Source organism: Nanorana parkeri, unplaced genomic scaffold (assembly GCF_000935625.1).
Source record: "Nanorana parkeri isolate BGI_ZX_2015 unplaced genomic scaffold, ASM93562v1 scaffold762, whole genome shotgun sequence".
NCBI lineage: Eukaryota > Metazoa > Chordata > Amphibia > Anura > Dicroglossidae > Nanorana > Nanorana parkeri.
The window spans coordinates 648861-676771 of NW_017307030.1; the positions used below are offsets into that span (position 1 = coordinate 648861).

A 27911-nucleotide genomic window follows, 5' to 3' on the forward strand; every position below is an offset into this window, starting at 1 on the left:
ATCATTAACTAGAAACCTATTTGAGCTGGTAAATTCTGAATGCAGTTAACAGATATAAGGCTACTGACAATAAATTTGTTGAAAGGACTGCTTGCGGCTATTTATTGAAGTTGTATAAACACTTCTCACATTGATTGTTTGATTTGCCCATACAGGAATGGATCCCTAATTCTGCAGACAGCTTTGATGTTGTGAAGTGGTATTACTAAAATGGTTGGATGCTTACCTAAACATTTTGTACATTACAGTCTACATTTTGCTATCACGCTATTAACCCCCACCCCCCATCCATTGCCAATGGAGCACTTAAATTGCCATTAAGGGCACAGACAAATATGAGGTATAGCTCATAAATCAGGTACCTAATATTAAAGGGAAACTAAATCAGGGGAAGTGCACATAAGTTCATTTTAAGCTGGTAAGTAAATAAATAATGGAAGACAGTTTAAAATGGCTGACAGATTCACATTAATATTTTTTTTCTAAATATTGATAACTAATATAGAAGTTGATTAGTGAGTAAATGTGCTTGGATTCAATTAGTGGGCCATGCAGCAAATTCATAGTAAACTCCAAAAATTGTGAACTATAATCTGAACCCAACTGAAATCAATGGGGAAGGGGAGGACTTGAAAATCAATCCTGTTTTTTTTCAAGGTTAATATGCAAGTGTTTGTCATACAATGAGCATGGGGAGCTGAGTACTGTACCAATCCAAAAAAACTATTTGAAGGAATTGCATTTAGGGGGGGCAGGGTCATCTGTTTTAAGCAGCAGAATCTCATTTAGGGCAATATGGGAAGATACCAATCCTTCAAATGACATGCTTGGGAGATGCCTTTAAGCTGTATGCACTGTAATTGATCAGTATGGTACCCAGAGATAGCAGAAGTGACACAGTTTTCTGACATAATATAATTTGCATGTGTAATTTTGTTCACTTTTATATTATGCCTTGGCCTATGTACAGCATCAGCACCCCAATCAGACTCATTTCAACTTTAAAAAAAAAGTATTTGTAAGCAGTTTTTGCTGAAATACCTGTTTTTTTTAGATAGCAGTATTAAGCCATAATTGATCAGTGGACGTAGCAGACACAACAGATTTAAAATATTTTAAAAGGTTTAAACTTCCAAAAAAAATAAAAATAAAACTAAGCCCTTCAACTTTGTATCAATGGCAAAAAAGGGCACACCAGTTTAATAGCAGAGCTTGTGTTTTTCTTTAGTTCAGCACCACACTTAATAGTCAACAAATGTTAATAAAACGTCAACATGGAGTACACAAAAACACTTCAATACCACAACCCCACATTCCAGAGTCAAGGCAGTTGTTACACTGATATAAAATTATAGTGCTGAAACAACAGCCAGACATATAGCACAGTGGCTGGAGGGTATGTAAGCAGCTTGATTTGGCCACAATCAAAAAGGGAAGACTTTATTTATCAAGAAATAAAGAGAAGAGCGCTTTATTTCTGAGGAATGAAACAGAATTATTGCACAAATTCACCACACATCATGTAAGCATTTTTACTAGGCCATAGTGTAAGAGGGAGAGATGAGGAATGTTTTATCTTGAAGTTAAAATGAAAGTGTATTATGTCAAATACAATAACCAGAAATATTGCGCTGACTCGCTGGACATCATGTAAGTAGTTTTACTAAGCCACAGTTTTAGATTGAGAGATGAGGCAGGTTCTAGTGTGAGAGGGAGAGATGAGGCAGGTTTTATGTCAAATACTATTTAGGGCATATTATTTATGAGACAAAGGCCAGAAATATTGTACAGGCTCTATTGTCAGCAATGGAGCAGGTAGAGTAGGGTGCATTTTGAAAAGAACACACAGCATGCAGTATTTTTATCCCCAAAATCCACATTTAATTGTAGATGTATCACAGAAAAAAAAACTTTGTACAGACTAGACAGCATTACAGCAGTTGGAGTAGGCTACAATTAAAAATTGTGTGTCTTTATGTTTTCCTGAAGAAGGAACCACTTGGTTCCAAAACGTCGCTATGATTGTGCCACTAATATAGTCATTGAAGGAATTGGCTTGGTATGAAATTGGAGTGCGTGTGACTATTCATCGATTTCATGTTACTGGCAGAGGCATCTGAAGTCACTACGGCATCCACCCAACTTATGGGTTTGTTTCCGGTCAGGAGTGGGATGGGACATATCTTGGTATACATTTTAAAAATGACACAATGCATGAAGCTGTTCAGGCCAATTGTACACAATAAAGTGTATTTTTACACCAACAAAAGGACAGAATATTGAGCCCTTGCAGCACAGTGGCATAGTGGTTAGCGCTTCTGCCTTGCAGCACTGGGGGTCCCTGGTTAAAATCCCAGCCAGGTCACTATCTGCAAGGCCTCATTGGCTAAACCACATCCCTCATTAAGCTTTGGAGGACAAAAAATATGTAGAGTTTATATTTTTCACATTAAAACCAAGGTAATATGTTAGACAAAACATATGTAGTATTTCTACAGTTTCTTGTAGACCTCATTGTCTAAACCACATCCCCATTTAGCTTTGGAGGCCAAAACATTTTAAAGTTTATATTTTTCAGAATAAAATAGAAGTAATATGTGTGGCACCTTGACAGTGTCCAATCACCATTATACAACAGAAACTTTGAGACACAATGCAGAATTGACCCTGCAGAAAAAAAAACACAGGCAATGCTGCACAAATGTGCACATTTGCCACACATTTCTGGTGGCAAAGGAACCAGAGTCCTCTGTGTTGCTGAGGATAAAGGTGTCCTCAAATATCTCGCCAGGATGTACCGGCAACCCCAATCCTCCTTTTCCTTCTTGTGCTCTTCCTCTGCTCTCTCATGCCTCACAAGGATGGAGTCAGTTGTGAAAGGATCCTGCAGGACCTCAGAAATCAAGAAGTCTTCCTCCAAATGCTGTTTCTTTAGTGTCTGTTCTATTACGCCATGCAGCAAGTGCTCCAGCAAGAACACAATAGGGATTGTGTTGCTGATCCCCACTTTGTTTCTGTTCTCCTCTTTGAATGGTGAACTAAACCTGGGTACCTGCATCTGTGGTGACACAACACAGACCACAAAATCACAGAAGGGGGGCTAACTCCACTAGGAACAACTGTAAAGGCAGTAAGAAGAGATACCTGCCTGGTTAAGAATGCTGCTGGAGTCAGCGAGGTGGGGTTAGGAGACTTAAGGTGAGGTTGAAGCCTAGACTTCATCCTATTCTGCATGGCACCATGCTAACCTTCTTTGTTGCTTGATGTACTGTAAAGTATGCTTTAAGCCAACTTCCATCCATATTGCTTGAGACCGCAGATGTTGCAGCGGATGCAGATAGAGACTCCTGGTATTGGGGACGATGTGGAAAGGGAAGATTGAGGAGGAGGAATGTGGGCCCTTTGCTGATGATAAATACATTGATTCATGTGCTGCTTCCACTGAGCTTAGTGGTGAACAGTCATGTGTTTGCCCATGCGTGTGGTACCCAAATGACTGGTAGATTTACTATGTGTGATATGCTGTAGACAGAGTTTGCAAAACACTATGGTGATGTCAGTAACAAATGTATTATCCAGAATACTGAGCTCTATGAAGGGGACCTGGAGAAAGCAGTGGCCTGCACCCGTGGGGCAGTGGCATCCACTGGAATAGGGCAGCTGCTCCCGCCATTCCTCTGCAAGCTACCCTGGATGACATCCTGGCTTGCTGATGTTGTGCTTGTCCCTTATCTTTCCTTCTCTATAATATCTAGCAGCCAGGTATGGTCTGCCATCTCAGCATTTCCACCTTCCTTATTGTATGAGCCCTCTAGGCGATAAGATGCAGCTGCCGGAACTCAAATGGCAATTGTCTGTGAAGGTTCTCATTCATCCAGGTCATGTTATATCTGTAAGAAATAAGTCAAGGCAACTGGCCTTGCTGCATTTTTTTCTTGAAGACATTTCACTGGTCATCCAACCAGCTTTCTCAATTCTGAATTGAGTTGGATGACCAGTGAAACATCTTCAACAAAAATATAGCAAGTCCAGTTGCCTTATTTTTCACAGATATAAAATGGCAATTGCTTCTTCCTATCGGTTGCCCCCTCTATTTATGCTCCAGGTGCTCTCTTTCTCAACATCTGATAAAATGATTTCCTGCATGTTCTCCTGCAGCAAGTTATTGTTGGTGTGCTAAAATAATTCAGCCTACTCCATCATGCAAGGTTTTTGGGGCAATGGTAGGATTAGCTGCTCTGTGCCTGTGAATAGAAGGAAGAGGATGAGAAAGGCTTAATTATCCACTCCTCCATCTCCTCCACGTGCTCAGGGTTTATAGCAGGTCCACCGCCAGAAAGTAAAGGCAGGCATGCCCTGCCTCTGAAAATGCAGCCCGCCACCACATTGCCTCTCCCTTTAGGTCTCCCAAACATGTTGAATATAGTGTATACAAGTTTATTAGAAGCTATGACAAGAGAGAGATTGAGGATGTGTTGCTTTGCTGCACTTCACAGTGTGGTTATTTGATGCAATACACTGTACCACACTAGTATGTGGTGATGTGCTACTAACAAAAGGCAGATTTGCCTATGTCACACTGCTGACCCTGAAAAAACAATTAACCCCTTCATGACTGAGGCCTTTTTTTTCATTTTTTGTACCCATGTTATATTCCAACAAAGGGTGGTACACAATCATATGTAAAACTATGAAGCACAGTGAATACATGTGGGAAAATAGAATAATCTAGTTCTGTGTAGCAGAGACTGTCTCTAAAAAAAACACTCTGTCAGCTGTTGTTACTCCAATTCCAACACACACTGTTACAAAGCTGATGGGGACCCTGACTTTTATATTGAGGGAGCTAGCAGATTAGAAACACCCATTAGTGGCCCTAATATGGTACCTGACTGCATTTCAAAGGCCAGGTATGACATGATTGGTAATTGGGTGCTTTGGCAGTGAATTATCTCATTTGTTAATTTTCCCGAGTTCTAATTTCTTTTTTATGAACCCAGGCCTGCTTTGTAATGATACATATGTAATTGTAGACTAGCCTGCCATATTTCTATCAGTAACTCACTATACCTATGTTGGTCAGAAATTAACAGATATTGTTTAAATGGACAACCAGAAAAGGTTCTCTGTAAAGGTGTGCTGCAGAGACATTATAAACTGACCTTATTACTTGTCATTCTCTCAGCGTATAAATGTTACCTATACCTTGTAGGAGAAATTGCTGATTAAAAAGAGCAGAATTGAGGGCTCCTTGAGCAGAACATATATGTAGGTGTCCTTATGGACTGTATGCCAGTATAATCAGAGAGGATACGCGGAGAATAGGCTGTGAAAAGAGGAAGACAGCCCCATCCTTTTCTTAGCCTTCAAATTGTGCTCATTCTAATCGGAGACAAAGGGACAAAGTTTCAGTCTCATCAGGTTGATCATCTGAAGGGCAAATCAAAGCGGTGCCTTTGTTCTTATAATAAAATGAGAGTGTCAAATGCAGCAATTGCTCTCTTCCCCAGAATGATCTATGCTTGTGCTGTGTCCCTTTTCACAGCTAGACTGTTCTGCTTGCTGCAAAATCAGCCCTGGGCTGCACCGAGTTCTATATATAACCATGGACGATAACACATGCTTTTATAAAGGTAACATTTTTCCAAATAGTAGCTTAGACTATATGAAATAGTAGCAATCTGTATAAAACATGGGCTATATAAATGGCCTGAAAAGTTAGTAAGACTTACATTCTGTCAATCTGGCAGATAAAGCATTGGCAAGAAAGGTTTGTCTGTTGGCTGCTCTACACTTTTATGTACTGATAGATATTACTGTACTATTTTTAAATCAAACAGAAAATCCAATTCTATACAGAGCCTGCATTTAAACAATAGTGAATTTGGAGTACATAAACAGTAACTACTAGGCTTGGCAAAGTTTGGTCATGTGCAAATATGTGCAGGTGTGCTTTATAGGCCAGAATACAGACAAGTTCCAGACAGGTGTGTCAGTAAAAATATTCCTACTAAGTTAGCTATATGCATTGTAAGAACGTTAGTAGGTATTTTTTGCAGCTTCATATGTGCTTCCATTTTGTAGATGTGAGATCCAGTGAACTTGCAAAATCAACATGAGTCCTGTGTGAGAGGTTCTTCCTGTATTATAATTAGGGATGCACCAATACCAATACTAGTATTAGTGCCGATGCCGTGTATTTGGGCGAGTACTCATACTTGCCCAAATGCTCCCGGTGCCTATCCCGATACTGGTACTTCCGGTATCAGGAAGCCGGGCGGCGAGTCATTACACGCTGCCTGGCCTTCTGATTGGCTGGGAAGCCGGCTCCATGCTTCCTGGTCACCTCATGATGAGGTAGCATGGGGCTGGCTTCCCGGTCAATCAGGAAGCCGGGCGCTGTGTAATGACTTGCCGCACCTCTTCCTGATTGGCCAGAAAGTCGGCTCCATGCTTCCTCGTCACCTGGTGATGAGGGAGCATGAAGAAAGCTTCCCAACTAATTGGAAAGCTGGGCGCTGAGACATTACATTCCGTCTGGCTTCCTTAATGGGACTTCAGGTATCGGTATTCAGTATCAGCGAGTACCGAAAAGAAAATATAGGTACTCATACTCGATACTGAAAAAACAGTATCGGTGCATCCCTAATTATAATGACATGATCATAACCGGTGTTATAACAAAATATATTGCAAACATCCCACTACCAATGGTCAGCTCTGTGCTCACTGCAGCTCTCCTTTGAACTGCCATATGTTCAGCCACTCAGATACCCACTCCCTCTTGCCACATCTCCTAGAAGATTTCCAGGTCAGTAGCATATTTAAGATAAGATTCCAGACTGTCAGGGAACCCTCCCCAACTGCTTTTCCATGCACTGTAAGTTTAAACAAACCATGCCAGGTCACTAAGCAAATGCAACTGCCAGCAACCTGCAATAGAATAGATAATATACACACTTCTCCAGAAGCTCATGCCACCCACCTCCCTCCAGTGCTGGAGCCTTCATCAGTCATTGTCAGTTTCTTCAGCATTTGACACCTGTCAAATGCCTGTGTCCCCTGCCAAATGCCTGTGTCTCCAACACATATGTGACTGAAGAATGAGGCATTGATGTAGGGGATCAGAGAAAGGAACAACAGAATGTAGTGAGAAACACCAACATTCAACCCTTCTAAAAGTGTTGAATGCCAAAGTGACTGATGGAAGCTGTAGCACTGCAATGGAATAGAGACTGGGGCACCAGAGAGGTGGGTATACACTGAGTGGCCAGATTACTATGACCACCCCATCAGTACTTCGTTGGGCCACGAGATGACTCCACGAGATGACTGCGTTGGGCCGCCTCGTGACTCTACGAGATGTTGAAAGGTGATGTGAGGAATCTGACACTGCACTGTTGCCCTTCTGTTGTCTTGTACCAGTCTTGCCACTCTCCGTTCTGCCCTAACATTGACTAGTCGCTGACGGCCACAATTTGCACGTTCAGACCCAGATTTTCGGCTGACAGTCCAGTCTTTAAACAATTTAACAACAGCTGCTCTTGAACATTTAACAAATTCTGCTGTTTTGCTGATACTCGCTCCATGGCTCCGAGCACCAACAATCACCCCACGTTCAAAGGCTGTTAAATTGCGTTGTTTACCCACATCTTCAGAAAAAAAATCACTTCTACTGTCGTGGTAAACAACCTGCTTCCCTATTTATAATGGTCTGGCCCTCTAGCAACTTCTGCGCAAAATTATAGCTAATTATAGCGAATTTGCCTACAAACGTCAGGTGGTCATAATAATCTGGCCACTCAGTGTACTATCTCCTCTATTGCAGAGAGCTAGACGTTTCACTTGATTAGAGACCTAACAGACTTTAATAAGGCACACCAGACACAATGTTCACTAGTTATGCAGGGAAACACAAAGTACTGCCTAATATGTTATCACCAAAGTACTTGTGTCAAATGTGAGGGAAAATACAGCAATTTAAAAACATGTAAAAACCACTCAAAACTTAGTAATCCAGAGCAGCCAATTGGATTTTTCCTTTCATTATTTCATCAGCCAGTAGTAGCTAGAACAAAAGAATAGAAGGCTGATTGCCTGATGACTATTAACTACTACAGAATTTTGCCTGATTGAGCAGTATTAAAAGTAAGGGATATCTAAGAAGATTTTGCACATTTACAAGCTACAGTATTTCCCCTTGATCTGGCAGCATGTTTAGTTCCAGCAGTAGGGGCACATAGGAAATCATCTGTCCTCCTAAATTAAGTGACCAACAGTTAGAAATGTGTGTTCTCTGAGTAATGGGTGTAACATCACAGACGCAGGTAATGGAAACGAAGATACATTTTTCACCAGTACAAAATTGGTGAGCAAAAATCCAGAAAACACTTTATTCTGGGGTCCAATCACTAAATAATAAGCTGGATTACTTATATGTCTAAGCAAGAATCCAGATGATACCTGATTGTGAGGTCTAATCACTAAATAGACAGCTGGGATGCTTATATGTCTGAGCAACATTCCAGATAATACCAGATTCTGGGGTTCTATCACTAAATAGACAACTGGGCTCCTAATATATCTGAGCAAGAATCCAAAAAAACACTTGATTCTGGGGTCCTATCACAGAATAGATAGCTTATATATACTGTATATGTGCAATAATCCAGATAATACCTAAGTCTGGGGTCCAGTAACAAAATAGGCAGCTAAGCTGCTGATATATCTGAGCATGAATCCAAATAATACCTGATTCTGGGGCCCGGGTTATAAAGGGCTATAGCCGAGTTGCTTTTATATCTGTGTTTTCTTTTGTCATGAGGAAACATGTGTAGAAGAAGCAAGTCTCTATTACTGTGCACTGGGGGGTCAGTGCTAAGGAGTGGGGTCACATTTATACTGCTCATAAACATTAATAGCAATAATAAAATCAGATGAAACTGTGATTTGGAAATTTCAGATTCTGCTGAATATATGAATGAAGATCTGTCTGTGAACCACACAGTTCAAGAATCCAGGCAATTGTAATTTATAAATTATATGATTATCTGCAGACTGGACTGATCTGCATGCATATATTCAGAGAAATTTGGCTAATTTGCAAATAAGTTTGCTCCTGTCTACCACCCACATTTAAGGCTCATTTACACCATACTGCACAGTGCATTGCACTGTATGCTATATGCACTGGAGTTTTGAGTGGCACTTTGCATTGCAGTGAAAAGAAGCAACACATGGTATTAGACTGAATGTGATTTTGTTTTACCAGCGATCTGTGCACATACACAGGTAATAATATCCTTTCAGCATGCAGACCCCTCTCCACTGCCAGTGTTGATTTAGGGAAACAATAATGGACCGCTAGGAGAATCTAACATTTTAGATCCAGTTATCAAGAACATTTGCTTGGGGATATCTGATAACGTCACGTGGTATTTAGTAAATAAGACACATCACTAAATACGTTGGTGATCTTATATTAATGAGGAGCAAATCAAGCCAAGATCAGTTGTTGGATGTTAAGTGAGCAACCCCAAAATTTACAAACCCTAGACATAGTGCTTGAAGCCCATTGACGTTTATGAGAGCTGAATCTTGTTAGTTTGCAAATGTTTGGGGAAAATGGCATGGGGAGCTGGATACTGCTATGGGGAATAATTTCAATCACTGTGAACAATGTCCTGATGACCTGGTGACACAAACAAAACACATCGACCCACGTCAACAGTCTTCTCCTATTGGACTCCCATCGCAACTGACATTCATTAGTGAGACAAGTATCCCCATGTTCCTTTACCTCTTATTTTGGCAAAAATTCTATAGTCTTGGATTTTCACTTATGTGCTTTCTCAGTGACCATGGTCACCAGTACAATCAGAGAGGTGAATCTCCCCAATAAAGTCAGACAGCACTAACAACTTCAAAGAGTCTCTAACCCTTCCCCACTTTAACTAAAATTAAAAAAAAGTTTTTCTTCTTAGAGATATGCTTTAATTATAGAGGGAAAGAAAAGGGAACCACTCAGTACAAAGCAATGTTTTCCTCATATTGCCATGTTTCTTGTTTAAAAGCTCTTTATGGCTTACGTGGAGATCCAGAGGTTAAATCTTCATAGAGCAATTCCAGGCAGTGAAGAAAAAAATGGGGCTGCATTTGTTTTTATTATAAGCTCTTGTCACTTGATTTAGTCATCACGCAGAGGCTGTGAAATATTTGTAATATGTTTGTTATTAGAATTCCGCTGCCATTCTATTACAGCTAAATGACAGCCAGAGTAAAATGTGGCCAGGCCTGACATTAATAGCATTATTCTTTTGTCTTTAAATGCATTTTATGATCTTTTTAATACAGCCTGCCAAGGAGGATGACATTATTCAAAATGCCACTCAGCCACCTTATAAAAACCTCTGTGGGTTCATCCTCTTATTGATTTCTCTTGTTGCCTGTGTAGGAAGTACTTGCCGATGAGCGACATCAAGGTGGTCAGCTCCTGGAAGAACCAAAGTTGCTTCATTTCAAGGGGAATACCTTCAGCATCCAGATTTCAGTTCTCGACATCCCTCCTTTCCTCTGGAGGATCAAACCATTTACTGCATGTCAGGTACCAGAACCACTAGCGTTTCCCATAATATATCACTCTTGACCTCAGCCAGACGTGTGAACAGCAATCTGGGGCCTTTTTTTTTAACTTAATCCACATTGATTAATAGCTAATGCATTTAGAGCTGTTGGAAGGCTATCAGATGTACAGCCATAATGATTATTAAACACTCTATGTCTACTGCCAGGAGTCTCCCTGTCACAGGAAATTGTACACAGAATATGTTGTCAGCAAAACTAGCAACTCAAAAGAAAAGACAGCAGACAAGAATTTTAGATTGCTTTTTCTTCTTAAAGAGTCACCTTGTCCTAAACCAATAGTTCTGTTTTTGGTGGATGCTGGAGAGCTATAGCAAACCTGTACTTTGCCCATTCAGGACAGAGAAGCAGGTTCACTTGATAGCCCATCCCCTTCACTGCTGGTACTTGCCTTCTCCTTATTTTACTGCTGCCCACTGGCGCACTGAGAAAAAGCCCTGTGTATATACCCAGGTGGTTTAGGTAGGTGCTGCAAGTGGAATGTAGTCCAAAATGCATGCTTGCATATCATCATAGAATGGGATTTATTTTCTATTTAAAATCTGAAACAATTTTTGTGAAGTCTCTTATTTTTTTAGCATCCTAATATAGCACATGCTCCCTGCATGTCTTATTCTCAACATTACATTATGCCAATATGAGCCTTTCCTGCTGCTGGGGGAGTGTAACTTGTCACTCCACCATAATCAATTACTAGGAGGAATCTGTGGGCAGGCTCATATTCTTTAAATATCATAGTGGCACTCAAGAAACAGAGGCCGCATTTTGACATAGGAGAAAGTGAGGATCATTGTGAGAAGAAATAGTTAAATTGTTACTGTTCTGGTGGAGTGTGAACTCTCTATAGGCTTGAATAGACAATGCACAGCATATGCTTGGGCCCAACTCAGAAGATTTTGACAAGCTGCTGTGCACTTTATTGGTGATATCTCAATGGGTCAAGGACAGGTAAGAATGGGACTGGCAGAGGGTCAGGGGAAGCCACAGTATAAGTCTAATTGCTCCAAAGATTACACTTCATGGTTTGTTTGTTGATAGGGAATAGTGTTGGGTGAATCTGCCTTGATTTAATACACAGGGGGTTTTGGAGACTACCTAAAAATATGCGCAAATTCAAAACTGTAGTGTAAGCCCCTTAGGAGTCAATAGGAGGTGAACTTTGAAAATCGATTCCTCCATTTCAGTCAAAGCATTGTCTAACAAAGGGCATGGAGGGCTGAGCACTGCGCACTGCCAGGAAGGACATATAACAATGGAAAAAAAATGAAAACTTATTTTAAAAATGCAGCGGGGAGAAGCACTTTAAAAAAGGCTTATGAGGTCAATATTAAAAATACACAATTTATCAAATAACATGCTTGAGGGATTCCTTAAACCTGCCTGTGAAGTGGAACAACTATACAATGGGCTAAATCAAAAGTGACATTTGCAAAGAAAAAAATAACATTTAAATAGCCGCTAAATAAAATTTCCCCGCTGCTTTGTTCTGTTTTGTAAACAGAGTGGCTCATGGTTTCCTTTCAACACCTATACCAGACCCTTATCCAGGTGTATTGATTGCAAGGGGGACACCACAATGTCCAATAATAATGTCCCACTATGATCTTCTCCTGCTGTCAGCCTCGCTGCAAATGACAGAATTCCCAACCCAGCATGAGATCCTAGGTGAATTGCCCTCCAGACTGAACCCCTAACTGAAGATGTTGCAGTTAAAACAGTCTTCTCAATCGTGGCATGTTAAAGGTCTATTTTTATAACAGCGATTCATATTCTACTTTTTCATTTTCCAGCATGCAATGAAAAAGAAAAAGGAGATATCTCAATGTTTACCATGGGAACCACAGACCATGTTTTTTGTGGATATTGTTCAAGTTCTTAATGAATAAAGCAATTACGCATTTTGTATGCACTAAAGGAGTTAAGATATTGCAATATGATAATAGAATAAAAACGTGCCCAGCAATAGGAAGCAAAATGAATGCCTGCATAATTCCACTAAAGGGGGTTTCGATTGGCAATCCATTTTTTTTTCTTGGGTGATGCATGTTTATACTTATGTGCACCTTTGTGTACACAGCCAAAACTATTGAGAAATAAAAATACCAAGCTCTGCATTGCATTTTCCTGAGAGAAGTCTGCAAAGGATCTATACTGAGGCCCATGATGCTCATAAACATCCCTGACATCGAACAATTTTGTAAATAAAGAAACAATATGAAAACATGGATTACTAGCCTTGGAACCATTGTGCCTTCTTGAGCATAGAAATATAGTTAAAATGTACGTTTAATTGTTAAATATTTTACAATTTAGGATTGTTTAAACAAAACTACTCCACTGGTGATCACGGCCAAATGACATCATGACATCGTGATCATCATATTGTCCTCTATGTATTCAGCTACCTACTTTATTAATCCAGGCTATGTGCATATGTGTGCACAGTAGTGCATCAATGGCAAATGCAAACTAGACAATGCACATTTTTATTAGTTGTCATTAAAGATTTAGGAATAAACCTTAACACTGAATTATGAATCAATCAATGATAAGATGGTTTAAAATAGGAATGTTTAACCACTTGCTGATTGGGGTGTTTATACCCCCTTCCTGACCAGGCCATTTTTCAGTATTCAGCGCTGCAGTACTTTGACATTTATTCCGTCATGAAATGCTGTACTGAAATGAATTGTATACCATTTTTTGGGGACAGATAGAGCTTTCTTTTGGTGGTTTAATCACCACTACAGTTTTTTTTTTTACTGTATAATAAAAAAAGTACCGAAAATTTTGAAAAAAAACCCTGTTCTCCCTACATTATGTTATAAAACATTTATTATTACCCAATTTTTTGGTCAAATATAAAAGACGGGGTCACGTCGGGTAAATAGACACCAAACATGTCAAGCTTTAAAATTGCGCACACCCGTTAAATCGCAAAAAACTAACATACTCAAAATTGACCATAGCCGATGCTTTAAAAGCTTTGACCGCTCATCAGTTTAGTGTTATCAGTGATTGATGGCCTAGAATTATTGCTCTCATTCCGGCGTTCGCGGCGATATGTAATATGTGCGGCGTAATGGATGTAATCGGCGTTTTCGCATGTAGGCGGGCTTGACGCATGTTTGCGTGTGGGGGCGGGGGACTTTATTTTATTTTTTTTATTGCTTTATTGATATGTGATTTTTTATTTATTTTTGTAACAAACATTTTTTAAACCTTTTTTTTTTCCACTGAACTTTATAGCTATCACATAGGGAGCAAGCAAGCTCCCTATGTGATAGCCTATTTGCAGTGACAGGTCCTCTTTATGGAGACATCAGGGGTCTCCATAATGTCACCTAGGGACCCCCAGAGAAGCTGATGAAGCAGAGACCTGCTTCACCAGCTTCTCTCGGGTTTTTGTACTGGAGAGTGACACTGAATGCAGGCAGTGATGTAATACACATGCCTGCCTGCATTCAGAAGAACTCACCAGTAATGTAAACCATTTTTGCATTATAGAGTCATAAAAAAGTTGTTTTTTTTACCAATCTACTGTAAATAAAATAGCAATTTCATCCCGTTCTATCCCTATAAGAACATAAACGTAAAAGAAATTGAACACACAAATCATTAAACTATATATGTCAGCGATATATAAGAACAGAAGAGATAACGGTAAGTAAAAATCATGCATAGTTTCTGAAAATAAAACTGAAAGTGAAATACTGCAAATTGAAAAAAACATTCCCTGCACCAACAATAGCGGAAATAAAGTACTGTAGTTGGCCACTGGTGTTGGCTACAGGATAAACAGTGACATGAACTAATATGATATATTATACAAAATGTTTATGATGTTATTTAGTGGGCTTCACTCTGCTTCTTATAAAGTCTTGGTGCCCAAGCTATGACCCTCAGGCCACATGTGGTCCCGTTGTACCTACTGTGCGGCTCCACCAGGCTGTAGTCAGTGTTTTACTTGCCAAGGTGCTTTGATAAAGACAGTTAAGGAAAATGTTCATTATGCTGGAATCTCCTAGTGAAACAATTTGGTTTATTTATTACACACTTATTTTTCCTTACTTTTTTTCTGTAATGTTCATTCTTTTTTCACTTTTGTATATATTTTTTACTCCAAAATGTTTTAATGGCTTTGCTAGGAGGAATACCAATATGGTGCCAGTAAATGTTTAAGAGGTCGTAGGGAGCACTGACAGTAATTGCATTGATTTCTAGCAGTCTCTTTTACCAAGTCCCAATTATTTGACAGTCCCCTACAGCATGTCCATAGTCTCCAACCCCTTCTGTGGCATGTCTGCAGTCTTTTTATAATCTCTTGTAGCATGCCCACAGTCTCTAGCCATCTACTGTAGCATGCCTGATCTTTTTTTTGGTGAATTACATACACTGTATATGTACAACCCTTTGGTGATGTCAGGGGCCACACTTGAGGGCCTCCTTATCAATTAGGTTGACCAGAAATGCTCTAAAGTTATTTTCAGTCCAGAAGCCCTAACAAAAAGGGCTTGTGAGCCTTTTAGAACTCCTGAAGACATAGCTGTATTTTTATGTTATTTGTAATATCAGCCTAAAATGTAATTTCAACTTTTCAGATAACTTTGATGAGGTAAAATGTTTTTTTTTAAATTAAATACCTTATTGATACAGCATCCCATGTATCCGCAGTGCTCCCAGCAGAAGAACCAAATTGTCCTTTTGTAATCTGCTCCTCCAGTGCCACCCACTGGTTCCCCCACCACCATCTTCCACTCTGATATCATTGGGAGCTGGTTGTTTCTGCCTGGTTTAGCCAGCTGGCCCCCTGATTGCTCACGCCAGGTACACCCTCCTCCAGCCTCCGGTCTGCTCTCCTCCAACCTCAGGTCCACCCATTTCCACCCACTGCGTGGAACCTAAAGTCTCCTGGGATATGTAATGTGCATATCCCAGGAGGCTTCCGAAGCAGGGTTTATGTCATTCTTGCCTAGGCAAGGGGGCAGGCTGGGATGAAAACAAAGTAAATGAACACACACACATGAAAAGTCAGCTATTTTACACGGTGTAGGGGGAAGTAATTTTGGTTTGAGTGAAAAATTATTGGGTGCGTATGCTGAATCACCTGCAATGTACTTATGTCCCATGAAGGGAATATTTTTCTTAAGTAGCTGTACTTCTCCCGACCAAACAAATCTATAGAAATGTATCACTGTCTCATCATTTTCTCTTGGAGTGAAAGTGAAGAAAAGTCCAACATTTTGAGTTGTCATTAGAGTAATAGTAGAGCAGAAATACTCCAATGGGGACAGTTATTCCAGACTAATAGGGGCATTTCAATGACTTTGGGGAGATTTCCTCCACTTCATGTTGCATCTATGGGAGAAGGCAAAATAAAAAAAATAAGTTTGGACTTTAGATGCTTAAAGTGATCTAAATGTAGTAAACTGACACTGGATGGTCTGGTATGGATCTTTGTACTTTGTACATCACCATTGCTTTTCGCAATATACAATATAAAAAAGTCTTATAATCTGGAAAGAAGCCCAGCAATAGAATAATGTGCTTCAAAAACTGATACCTCAGAGCCGCAACCACATCATTCTCTGCCACTGCCTAGACCAAGTCTATGATAAATATACCTGATTTCCCCATAGCTTGCAAAAATTCTGCCATTACTAGTCCAAATTTCTCCTATTTCCAAATATAAAATGTAACTTCAGGGTCCCATGAAAAGTGAGAGAGGCATTATAACAATGTAAATTCTTGGGCATTAATCTTTACGGTGTATCTGACGTGCACAGCGCTAAAAGTTCCATGAGTGCCGTAGACCTAAGTAACTATTAAAATTTACTACTTGGAGATAAAATGCAGATGAAAGAACCATTACTTTATAACAGCATAGTATATAAAAAAAGGAAGTGATATGCTGAAGTATCATGAAACGCGGCGGGGAGAAGTGGCGTAGCGAGGCCGCGATGATTTAGGGTAAAGGGCCTCCGTTTAAGAAACTCAGAGGCATTTTAAGGGGCACATGGAATTCTAATTTAGTATGAGATTCGGGCAATGAGCTCTCGGTTTATCTTAGACTGTGGACTGAGAAAAGGCTTTTTCTTTGTAATGTATTCACCAGATTTCCTTTACCCTTGTGTTCACTGCAGTTTTAGTAAAAAGAATTAAAGAACATGGATCTTAGATCAGAAGGTGTGATAGTGTTACAGCATAAATAAAATATATTAGTTCTCCTTGTAATGCAGCATAGTGTTCTCATGTACCTAAAAGAACAATATTATATTTTGCATTATGGCATATATTCTGAAGTCCATTGCTGTCGCCAAAGGCCTGCAATGCAGTTGATGTATAAGATAAGTATTCATATCACTGAATGTAAATACAGGATAATGTCTGCTTTTCTCAATGTCCTCAGCATATAAGAAAGCCTAATGGTGTGATGACAAACTGGTTTAGCTTATTGTGTAAGGTACATAAACTGTACATGATTAGAATTATAGCTTCCACATTACTATAGCCTTTCCGCTGCAGTAAATACAGTTGACTATTAAAATAGAAACCAACAACAAAAGTTAAAGCCTAACACTACCAAGAACAGGATCAATGTCCAAATCCATCTTTAAATAATGAAATACAATATACAGGGAATGTGATTAAAGCATAATAAAGATGAAGAATAAAAATAATAATAACAATAATAATAGTAATAATATAATAATAATGGTGTGATAACAAACTGGTTTAGCTTATTGTGTAAGGTGCATAAACTGTGCATTATTAGAATGATAGCTTGCATATTACTATAGCCTTTCTGCTTCAGTAAATACATTGGCTATTAAAATAAAAACCAACAACAAAAGTTAAAGCCTAGCACTAACAAGAACAGGATCAATGTCGAAATCCATCTTCAAATAATTAACTACAATATACAGAGAATGTGATTAAAGTATAATAAAAATGAAGAATACAAATAATAATAATAGAATACTACTACTATTACTACTACTCCTAATAATAATCATAATAATAACAACAATAATAATAATAATGTATCTTTATACAGGGAGTGGACACAATAACGTATACACCAGTAATATAGGGCTTACATGTATTTGTGTAGAATAAATGGAATAAAGTGTGATTATGTTGTTGGTGTTTTGAATGTCTATTTTCTCTTAGTTGTATACCTGTGTATTACATTTTGTGTTCAGCAGTTAGTATGGTCAGTAAAATAGGCGACTTTCAAACACAGGAGTCTCCATTGTTATAACTGCATACATAAAGCTTGGTAAGATGTTATCAGTGAAATAAATAGTGGCAAAAGCTCAAATTGAATATTAACATTGTTTCTTAGCTGCTATCACGTTTGCTGCTGAGGGACCGAGCAGAACAGAAAAAGAGTTAAAAAAGTTAAAAAAAGTAAATAGAAAACGATTGTGCGGAGCTAGCAGTGACAGCTAGCTCCGCCCAATAGTTTCCTATTGTCCGGCGGCTCTGCTGCTGTAAAAAAAAAAAAGAAAAAAAGAACTCTCCCGGGCGCTCTGGGAACCTCCCGCTCCCGGCCGCCAAGAGAGAAACACTGATGTGTCTTTTTTTCTTTATTCTGACACGAGGATGTCAGAATAGAAAAAAAAAAAAAAGAATTTTCCCATTGAAAAGCATTGGGACATTACTATTGGCTATTTCAATTTGCACTAGCCAATAGTAAACTAGCATTGTACCCGCCCTCTGCTGATGGACCTGATGGGGAACTGCAGCAGAGGGCGGGTACAATGCTAGTATGCAGGGCCATGATCAGGAGCTGTACGGGCTATTGTGAATACCCCTTCGGTTCTACCGAACCGAAGGGGTCCTGGGGCCGAAATTAGCCGAAGGATCGGCCGAAGCTACGGCCAGATCCTTCGGCAGCTTCGTGAATAGACCCCAGAGTTTCACTCAGCCCTGTGAATACACACTTCTTTCACCACTCTAACTAAACCTGCCATCTGAACTACAACACAATGTCTGAACTTCCCACAATGTAACATCATCATTGCTTGCTGGAAGCAATGCATGATGGGATATGTAGTCTTGCAAAATCATGATTGCATCACATCAAGCAGCAGGGAAAGATATGAAAGCACACTGGGAATCTAGGAAGTTGTTTAAAGTAATGAGCAGTTGGAAGGCAGCGCTCAATACATAAAAGGGATTTTTCAAGTAAGCTTTGATTGCATTATCAAAAACAACTTTAGTATGTATTCCTATCACAATGCTGATGTTATAACAGGATAATGTATGCTGAGACTTTAGAATTCCTTAGTAAATCAACCTGGTGTGGTATACAACCTAGAAAAAATAGAGAAAGAAAATATTCAAAAGATCATCACAACTTCTATTCAGTATTGTTTTTTTTTCTGGTGTTCACCTTATTGTGTCTTTACTTTATTTCTGTAAAATAGCCTGCACTGTAATCCAGGCTAATCCAATATAAAATTATTTGGTGTGCCAGAAAGTGGTTGTCGGGGATATTTGCTACACAAAACAATGGAGTTTCAGTTAGGTTTCTTAGCAATATACAATATATGTTTTGAAGATAGAATGTACGATGGTATACAAATTCTACGGCCATAACAATCACTACTAAATTTGCTGCTGGTGCTTGAAAGATAATATCACAACACTGAAGTCAGCTTGATGTCTCTTCTGTTAAACAGTAGGGAATGAATAAAGTAAGAATGCTGTGCTTGAGCTCAATACAGTATATGCCAGAAAAAGTAAAAACATTAAATAGGGGCTCAGATACAATGTGGGACAAGCAGCATCAGTTTTTTACTTCCTGCTCCCTAGACCAACTAACTTATGATGGTTCTCCTTCCTTTACCGACAGACAAAATCCAATGCTCACAAGACATGCTGGGTCTGGGGGTAAAAAGTCTAAAGATAGTTTGTCCTCTGCATCTGTACACCTATAAAAGACCCTTGCTTTATTAGTTAAGGTAATAAGATATTGACAGTTTGGCTAGGTTCACATCTAGGTGACACCTCACCGCGCGGCAATCGTGCACAATTCTACGTGGATTGCCGCGCAGTCAGGAGTCGCTAGGTGTGAACTGATCGCGCTGTGGGTGCCATTATTTTGCACAATTCACAATGCTGCAGACTTTTTAGCCTTTCATGTTTTATTACTAAAAAGCTCAAGAGGTTTACTGGAATAATTTACAGGTAAAGTAGAAAACCTTTTTAACAATACACATTGCCACCAAAAGTCTCTCCCGTGCTGTGTAAATCATGTGACCACACATTATATCTCTGCCTCTTTGCTTATAATATTCTTGGCTTGTACTGACTTCTCCAACTAATGCTAGATTTCTAATGAGTAAAAAAAAACAAAAAACAGAAATAGGTAAGTGTAATTATGCAGGGATCTAAATCTGACAGTCTGTTATTTAGATGTTATAGGATTATGGTTTATGGAAGTAATCAAGATAAATATAATAATATATTATAGGTAAATATATCTTATATACTATATGACAAGTTCAACCAGGCCCTGACAGTCACTGCTTTTCTAAGCATTCCGGGAACAGTCATTTTTTCCACAGCTGTGACTCTACAGGCTGCCCAACCCCTTTTTATGCAATGACCAGATAATCATACTAAATAAGTAGAACACTTGTGGCCTACATCTCATTGGGTTTGCTGGATAGCTCAACGTGAAGATAATTATGTATTTACACGCTCTGTATATTTATAGGATGTAAGACAACCTACTCTATGTTTATTTTATTTTTGAAGTGATAATTAAATGTCATTATCACTTTTGGATAATTACAATTCTGAATGTTTCTGTAAGGACTCCTTAATGCAGCTGCATTCCTTTATGTGCTAGATGGTATGCTTATCACTTAGTGCATAAGAGAAGGACAGCAACGCAGCACCAAGTGCATTATACAGAGTTTTTTTGTAGGCTAACTCAACCTAAAACCTACTATTCAATGTCATGTGGTTGTTGGCAAAATGTATCAAATGTTGGTTTCTTATGCAATATTACAGTGGGGCTTCAGTGGCTGGCTTGTAGTAGTAAAATTCCCAGTTCAACCTAATTGCCACAGCTATTACAAAGCCAAATGATATCGCCACCCTTTCCTGACAGATTTAAATAGGGTGGAGTAGACATATGATTGGGGACTCCAATATGACAGACTAACACGTTTGTTGAAGAAGGAAACCCATTAAAAGAAAACGTTTGGCTGAGGTTTTGGACAGATACTTGAAGCTAAGAGATGATTTGACCAAGTTCTGCCTATCCAAAATTGAGAGCTGTGGTGGGTTTTGCCTTAAAGTAAATGTGTCACAAAGCTGAGCAGCTAAAACTGACCATATATTTAATACATTATTGGCAAATCATGACTTTCTTGAAAAAAATCAGACTCAGATTTGCTCCCCCTTGCCTTTCAAGGTATTCTTTAGGTTAAAGAGGACACCCAAGACATTCAAGGACTGACAGAGGCTTGTGAGGCGGTAGGTTAATGGGGGTCAATCTTGTATTTTAAAGAGAACGACCATTGCACCCCCACCCACCCATCCGCTGATACCCCACCACATTCCCTACGCTGTTCTGTTTCTCTCTAGGAGCCATTAGGTATACCAAAGGCTTGCTTCCTCCTAGGATGCAGTGATTAACCTGAGCAGAAAATCCCCATGTCAAACACTGTTGTGTGTGAGAATAGAGCAGGTCATCTACTTTGTGTAAGCTATATCACGCTTTCAACACGTGGTTTAGACCTATAGCTCTGACAGATAAACAGAATTATAAGGGCGTATAGGGAAGGTGAGTAAGGTAGGGGTGGTGGGCATGTCCAGAGAACCTGTCAATTCAGCTGACAGTATCAGGTTTGTTTAGAGATTTTCTACATATGGTCATTTTGAATCGACATCTATCAGGGCTATTCACAAAAGGGGGAAGAGTTTGGAGAAAGCAGGAGAAGGGAACAATCTAGGACAACATAGCTGAACTTGAAAATGAGCTAAATTGGAGAATTTTTCAAAAGCAGCTTTTCTGGCCTAGATTGTTCACTTCTCCTGCCTTCTCCAAACTCTTCACCCTTTTGTGAATAGCCCTGATAGATGTTAATTCAAAATGAGCGTATGTAGAAAAATCTAAAAACAAACCTGATAATAAACAATGTCTACTCTACCTTTAGACCCTAAGAATAATATAAATAGGAGAATATCTGTAATATGTAAAACCAAGCAATGCTTGCTGGCCAGTGGCTTGTATCTCTATTCTAATACCTGACTTTCCAAATAACTACAGCCATTTCTCCAATGATAGCCATTTCCCCAATGATAGTGCCATGCTCTGCTGATGTATTCCACATAATACAAAATAAGACATTATGGGGTCTATTCACGGAGCAGCCGAAGTATCTAGCCGTAGCTTCTTCACCATAGCGCGTACAGCTCCCGAACTTGGCAGAGCGGCTCAGTCGAGCCGAACGCATATGCCTCGGCTTGGCTGAGCCACGCTGAAAGCCAAAGCTGGCTGAGCGGCCGGCGATTGGGCGGAGCCAGCCGTGATCTTACTGCTGGCTCCGGCCACTTGCAGAGAGATCAGTGTCCCTGGTTACCAGCTAACCATGGACACTGATCTCCACACAGCCTAACGGCTGATTCCAGCCGATATACAGCTGAAATCAGCCGTACCATCCTGAAGTGAATAGCCGAACAGTGTTCGGCTCACTTCGCTTTAGGTCGGTCATTCACTCGGCTGCCTACAGCATAGACCCCTATGTCTAGAGAAGAGGTGTCTACAAGAGAAGACACCTTTATTATCAGAAGGGGTCATGGCAAAATCTTGCCAATGTAGCCTCCAGGAAACTGAAAATTCTGTACCTGACTTTCAAAAGACTTATAGTTATTTTTATAAGATATACAGATTATACATACAATGCACCATTCATATGTTCTGATTTTTTTTCACAGGTAAAGAGTGAAATTCTAGAAAGGCTTGGGCTACTTGTGGACTATATGTGTACTCAGAAATCAAAATGTTTAGTTATCCCTTGAACAAATGGTTAACATTTACACTCTATCTTTATGTGGCCAGAAAGAGTAGGAAATCTGTAAAGCCTCTCTATTTCAGTTAATCTTTAAAGAGAACAAATTTCTGAAGTAGCTCAAGTGAGGCCTTTAGGGTTTAATTCCTGGAAGCCCATGTCAGACCTCGATAGTCATCGTAATAAAAGGTATCACTATTTTAGAGCATATTTTTTTCATTTTATACTTCGGGCTTGAGAAGTCTCACTCAATTCACAAGAACATCAATCACACAGAATTACAGGTTCAGCAGAGGCTTCTCAAGTCAGACTTATTTTTTTATTTTTTACAAATAAAAATTTTTGATAACAGGACCAAAAGAAGTATAATAGTGTTTTAGGTCTTCAGTTATACTCCAGAAACTTCAAAGACAATCTCGAGGGAATATAACTGTATAGTGAAATATGCCATTCACATTCATTAAATAAGTACTCCGGGCAAATAACATCTTAACCATTGCCGTGGGGCTACCCCAGCACTACAAGGGTTAAATACCTATTTTGCCTAGGGAGCTTAAAATAACATACTCACTATAACCCTGATCCTGGCTGGCTCCTGGACCAGTACCTTTAACCTATCTCCACCTCCGCTCTGGTGATAGAATGTCTCTTGGCTTCCTCACATCCTATACACTGTATGACTCACAGGACCTTAGACCACTGGAGCAGAGGGATAGTGAACCTGAAAGGACCTGTCTAAAAGTCAGCCGGGATCATGGTTTTGGTGAGTATATCTCTGTTGTTAGTTCCCTAGGCAAAAGGAGCACCTAATATACAAAGTCCTTTATTTGAAAAAAACAAGAAACAAAAACACAGTTGTTGACAATTCCAGTGGCCATTTACTCGCCCAAAGACAAAATCCCCACTGCCCATCACCACATCCGAACCTGACAAACTCTCAATGCATTTGACAGCTCTGCCCCTGAATATGAACAAAGGGGTGGAGCAAGTGATGATGTCATGAGACTTGCTCCGCCCATTTGCCATTCTGTAAAAGCTCTCGGCCCCCTAATGGAATGTAAACAAATGGCGGAGCAAGTCCCATGATGTCATGACTCGCAACTTTGTTGCCATTCAGGAGAAGAGCTGCCACTAGGGTAAAAAGTTTGTCAGGATCGGTGGCGGGGATTTTTTATTTTGTCAAGTCGGTGATCATCGTCCACCATAATTGACGAGGATCTACATTGCTGGACAATGTAATTGACCAGTGGATTACATCGATGGCCATTTTTTTTCTTTGTGGGGGGGGATAAAGGACTTGTTAAAAGCTATTGTGGGTTTTTTTTCAAATAAAGGACTTTGTAGTACGATGTGGTGTTTTTTTTTATTTACTAGTTTACTGCTATTTGGTGAATGAGTAGGGATAACAAATACCCCTTACTCATTCAAGGGGGTGGGGGGACAATAAGCACCCTGCCTTCAGACCTCCAAAACCACTGGGCCAGGGTTGTGGGGAAGAGGCTCTTGTTCTCATCAACATGGGGCCAAGGTGCTTTGCCAGGGGCCGATAGGGTCTGGTATGAATGGGGTATCACATTGAAGGTCTGGTATAACATTTAAAAACAACCTAACCCATCCAAATTGACTTTCGGACCCGAATCACGGAAAATGAAAGAACAAGAATCCAGAACAAAATACATTTTTGGCCAGCTTACATGTCTAAAACATAATTATTCTATTCTAATTTGTACTCTTAAAGAAACTTTTCACACCTGATCTTTCCTATTCCAGTTCCCTCAAAGCACTGACTGACAATAAGCTAGGCTCCTATTCTCTTCCCTTCAAAAGCCCTGCCCTGTCTGGTTGAAATAAATAAAGAATTATAGACATGACTTGAAGTTGAGTAAAATGTCTTACCTGTAGCATGTTACAATGTTTCCTGGATATAAGTAACAGTTTCCTGAATAGTGTTACCTGTTGGCTATTGCTGATTTTTAACAAAATAAGGACATGTGTAAACACATATTTGCTAAATGTAGCCCAGAGGCTGAATTGGAATGTTATTTAAAAGCCAGCAGACAAGTAAGATACTTTTACTGCTTCCTCTGTATCCATCTGTGATCTCTATGTTGCTATGGGCAGTGGTACATCAGTCTTCCTAAATGAATCTTGGAAAAAGAGACAGGAACCACCTGCAGCCCATAACACCGTATATTTTAAGATAAAAAAAATTGATTTGATGCCTATTTTAATTTACATGGGGGATAACACAGAGGGGACCTGTAACCTAGCCACAGCTACTTACAATTATTGAATGTGTTGCAAAGACTTAAGTCTGTTCCAGTCCACTGCATTACTATAACATAATAAAAGGCAATTTATTATCATGTCTAAGACAATCTTATGAATGATTATTTCAATCCTAACCCCATCAGAGTGTGTACCTGAAACAAATCCCTTTAAAATGACAGCGTGGGAAAGAATGTGACCAAACTCTGCACATCAGGGGGGTAGAGTGAATCAGCTGCTACAGTCATTTTAATTGTGTTTTATTCTGGAGCTTTGTCTAGTGAAATTAGAAATGATATATTTATTGTCTGTTTAACACTTAACAAATCCAGTGATTAAAAGGAAAAACAGTATTTAGACTTAAATTATTATAATTTATAGGTTTATTTCTGAAAAGCCTTCTTATGGTACAATTTTCTGATAGATGATCGATGATGATATGATAGAGCAGCAACTCAGGTGACCTCTTACCTCTTGCTTTTAAAGCAGTCCTGTCACAATTTAAAAAAAGGAAACACAATTTCTCAGGAGTTAAATCTTAAAAATACATTCAAGTCCCTTAACTATTAACACAAGTGTATTTTATTTGTGCATCACTCAGCTGTAGATCCTCAAATCATCTCTGAATTCATACAAACACTGTCCTTCCTTCTGGGGAGTGGCTATTTTGTTCTCCATGGTCCCTTATGTGTGTTATAAAGTAGCCACCGCTCCAAGCTTGCTCTTGCGATGGACTACAATCTCAATACAAACTAGTAAACTAAACATAAGATTGTAGACCATCATGGGAGCAAACTGTGAGTGGTAGCTACCTTACAACACACACAGGGACCATGGGAAACAAAAGCTTCCAAAAGGAAGGACAGTGTCAGCAGAAATTCCGAGCTGATCTGAACATCTACAGCTAAGTGATACACAAATAAAATACATTTTTGTTAATAGTTAAGGGCCTTGAATACATTATTAAAATGTAACTTCTGAGTTTAGTATTAGTTTAGGACTCGCATGTCCCTGAACTTTGCTATCTTGAGGAGGTGTTTTAGGTAAAAAATCTTCTGCATTTGACACTTTAAGGTGTGTTGGATGCCAGTGTTTGTGGCTTCATCTGTATACCCCTATGTCACTACGGGTACAGCCGTGCCAAAGGGAAGCACAAAGTTCAGAATGGGGGAGGGTGGAAGCTCTGATTAACACATCAAAATGGTAAAGTTGGGTGACAGGTAAGTATTGTGTGTTTTCATTTACATTTTTTACTTTAGCAACAGAATTGCTTTAAAAAATAGCTGTACTTTCAGTACAATGATCGCCATTGTACTGAAATGGTAGACTCAGAGTGTGAAACTACCTAGAAGGTGACACAGACAGCAATACAATGGTTACAAAAGTTCTAATCCTTCCTTACTCTATCCAAAATGGAGAAATATAATATACTTTGTGATACCCTCCTAACAGAATCAAGACATTTCCTCATGTTCTCATGTAGTCAGTGGAATGGTCTTCTTTCTGAAGCCTGTACCATGTAAGGCAAGTTTGGACCTGAACCCCCTACAGTGGTTGTGTTTGGAAATACCTATACTGTATCCCAGACAGAAGCAAAATGGGTTCCTAGTTTACTATACCGTTGGGAAATTCTGAACATGGCTTCAGTCAGGCTATAGGCCTGGTGGTTTGGTCTTGTTCCCTTCATCTCCTCTATTCTTGTATTGAGTTAATAAACCAGAATGAGTGGATGTGTGAAAGTTTGTTATGTGGGAACAAGTAAGAGAGACTCTGGTAGACTCTTGCTCCGAGTGACCTTGTAATGGCTTAATATTGAGACTATATTTTTGGAAATATACAGAGTTTTGGATGTCTACAGGGCTACATATGTGGCTCTGGCTGGTATTTATGAGGGATATGTCATATGTTAATCAGCTTGAATGGTCAAGAGGGTATAAATACATACTGAAATGTAAACAACTTGCTGTTAAAGTGTCACATACAGTATATACGTTACGCATCATAAACATATTACTGCACAAAACAGTGGTCTGGATTATTCTACAGCTATACTATGGGATAAAGAGAAAAGGGTGGACTGGTGCTTTACAGCAAAATGCTCCCTTTATACTGGAATTCATTTTAGGAATTTATTTTGAATGTTCACTGAAGTGCCAAAATAGGATTATAATTTACATGTATTGTTTTCTTGCTTCTTGTTCTCAGTCTAAGTAAGACGAACAAAGACCGCCTTTCATATAACTATATCTATAAGTAAATTGGGCCAGTGGTTGGCCAGAATAACATTGCAAATAGGTGAATGCTCCTAAGAGAAAATTATGTGAAACTAGCTCTTTATTAGAAGCTCATAAACAGTAAAAAAAACAGACATAATTATGCTTCACTACTAGTCAACTAACACAGAAGGTATTAATCTCAAATTAAGTGTAGAAATAGTCATAATAACACAGAGAGCATTAGCTAGGAATGGAACACCAGTTGAAGTGTAATTAGGACATGTTCCCAATATAATCAGCATTGTTTTATGCTGTGAAAAGCCATTCGCTTGTAAGAAATATATATTCTCTAATAGGAGATGAAGGAATATGGCACAGGCAGGAGTCCTGAAAGTATTTGGGAAATTGTTTTGCTTTAATTCATACTATAATGAGGTCTCTAGTAGCTGAGGGAAATAAAAGTTATTTGGACAAGTGGACCTTTGGTTGTGCATTTTTTACTTTAATTGAATGAGAACTATTAGGAAGTGTTAAAACAGAGCCTGCATCGCTATTTTGGTTTAGACACATTGACCGTATCCAAAGCCCATTCTTTCTTTGATGGTATTTTTACTGTCTTATGAAAATTCATAGTGGAGATTTTTACTTTTATAATAAAATGTGTAAGCATGGTATATGTAAATATAATTACCTTAGATTTTTGCATATGTGCATTGCAGCATAACTGTATTTCATTGAAAAGTAAGGGGGG

At 39.2% G+C, this 27911-nt stretch overlaps 1 protein-coding gene across 1 annotated transcript in view; it reads left to right on the forward strand.

The window, feature by feature from the left end:
* Positions 1-27911, forward strand: part of UNC5D (unc-5 netrin receptor D) — a 490550-nt gene that overhangs the window by 417566 nt on the left and 45073 nt on the right. Inside the window, exon 14 of the mRNA XM_018564580.1 lies at positions 10454-10603. Within this exon, the coding sequence (XP_018420082.1) occupies positions 10454-10603 (150 nt within the window). The remainder of the gene's footprint in view (positions 1-10453; positions 10604-27911) is intronic.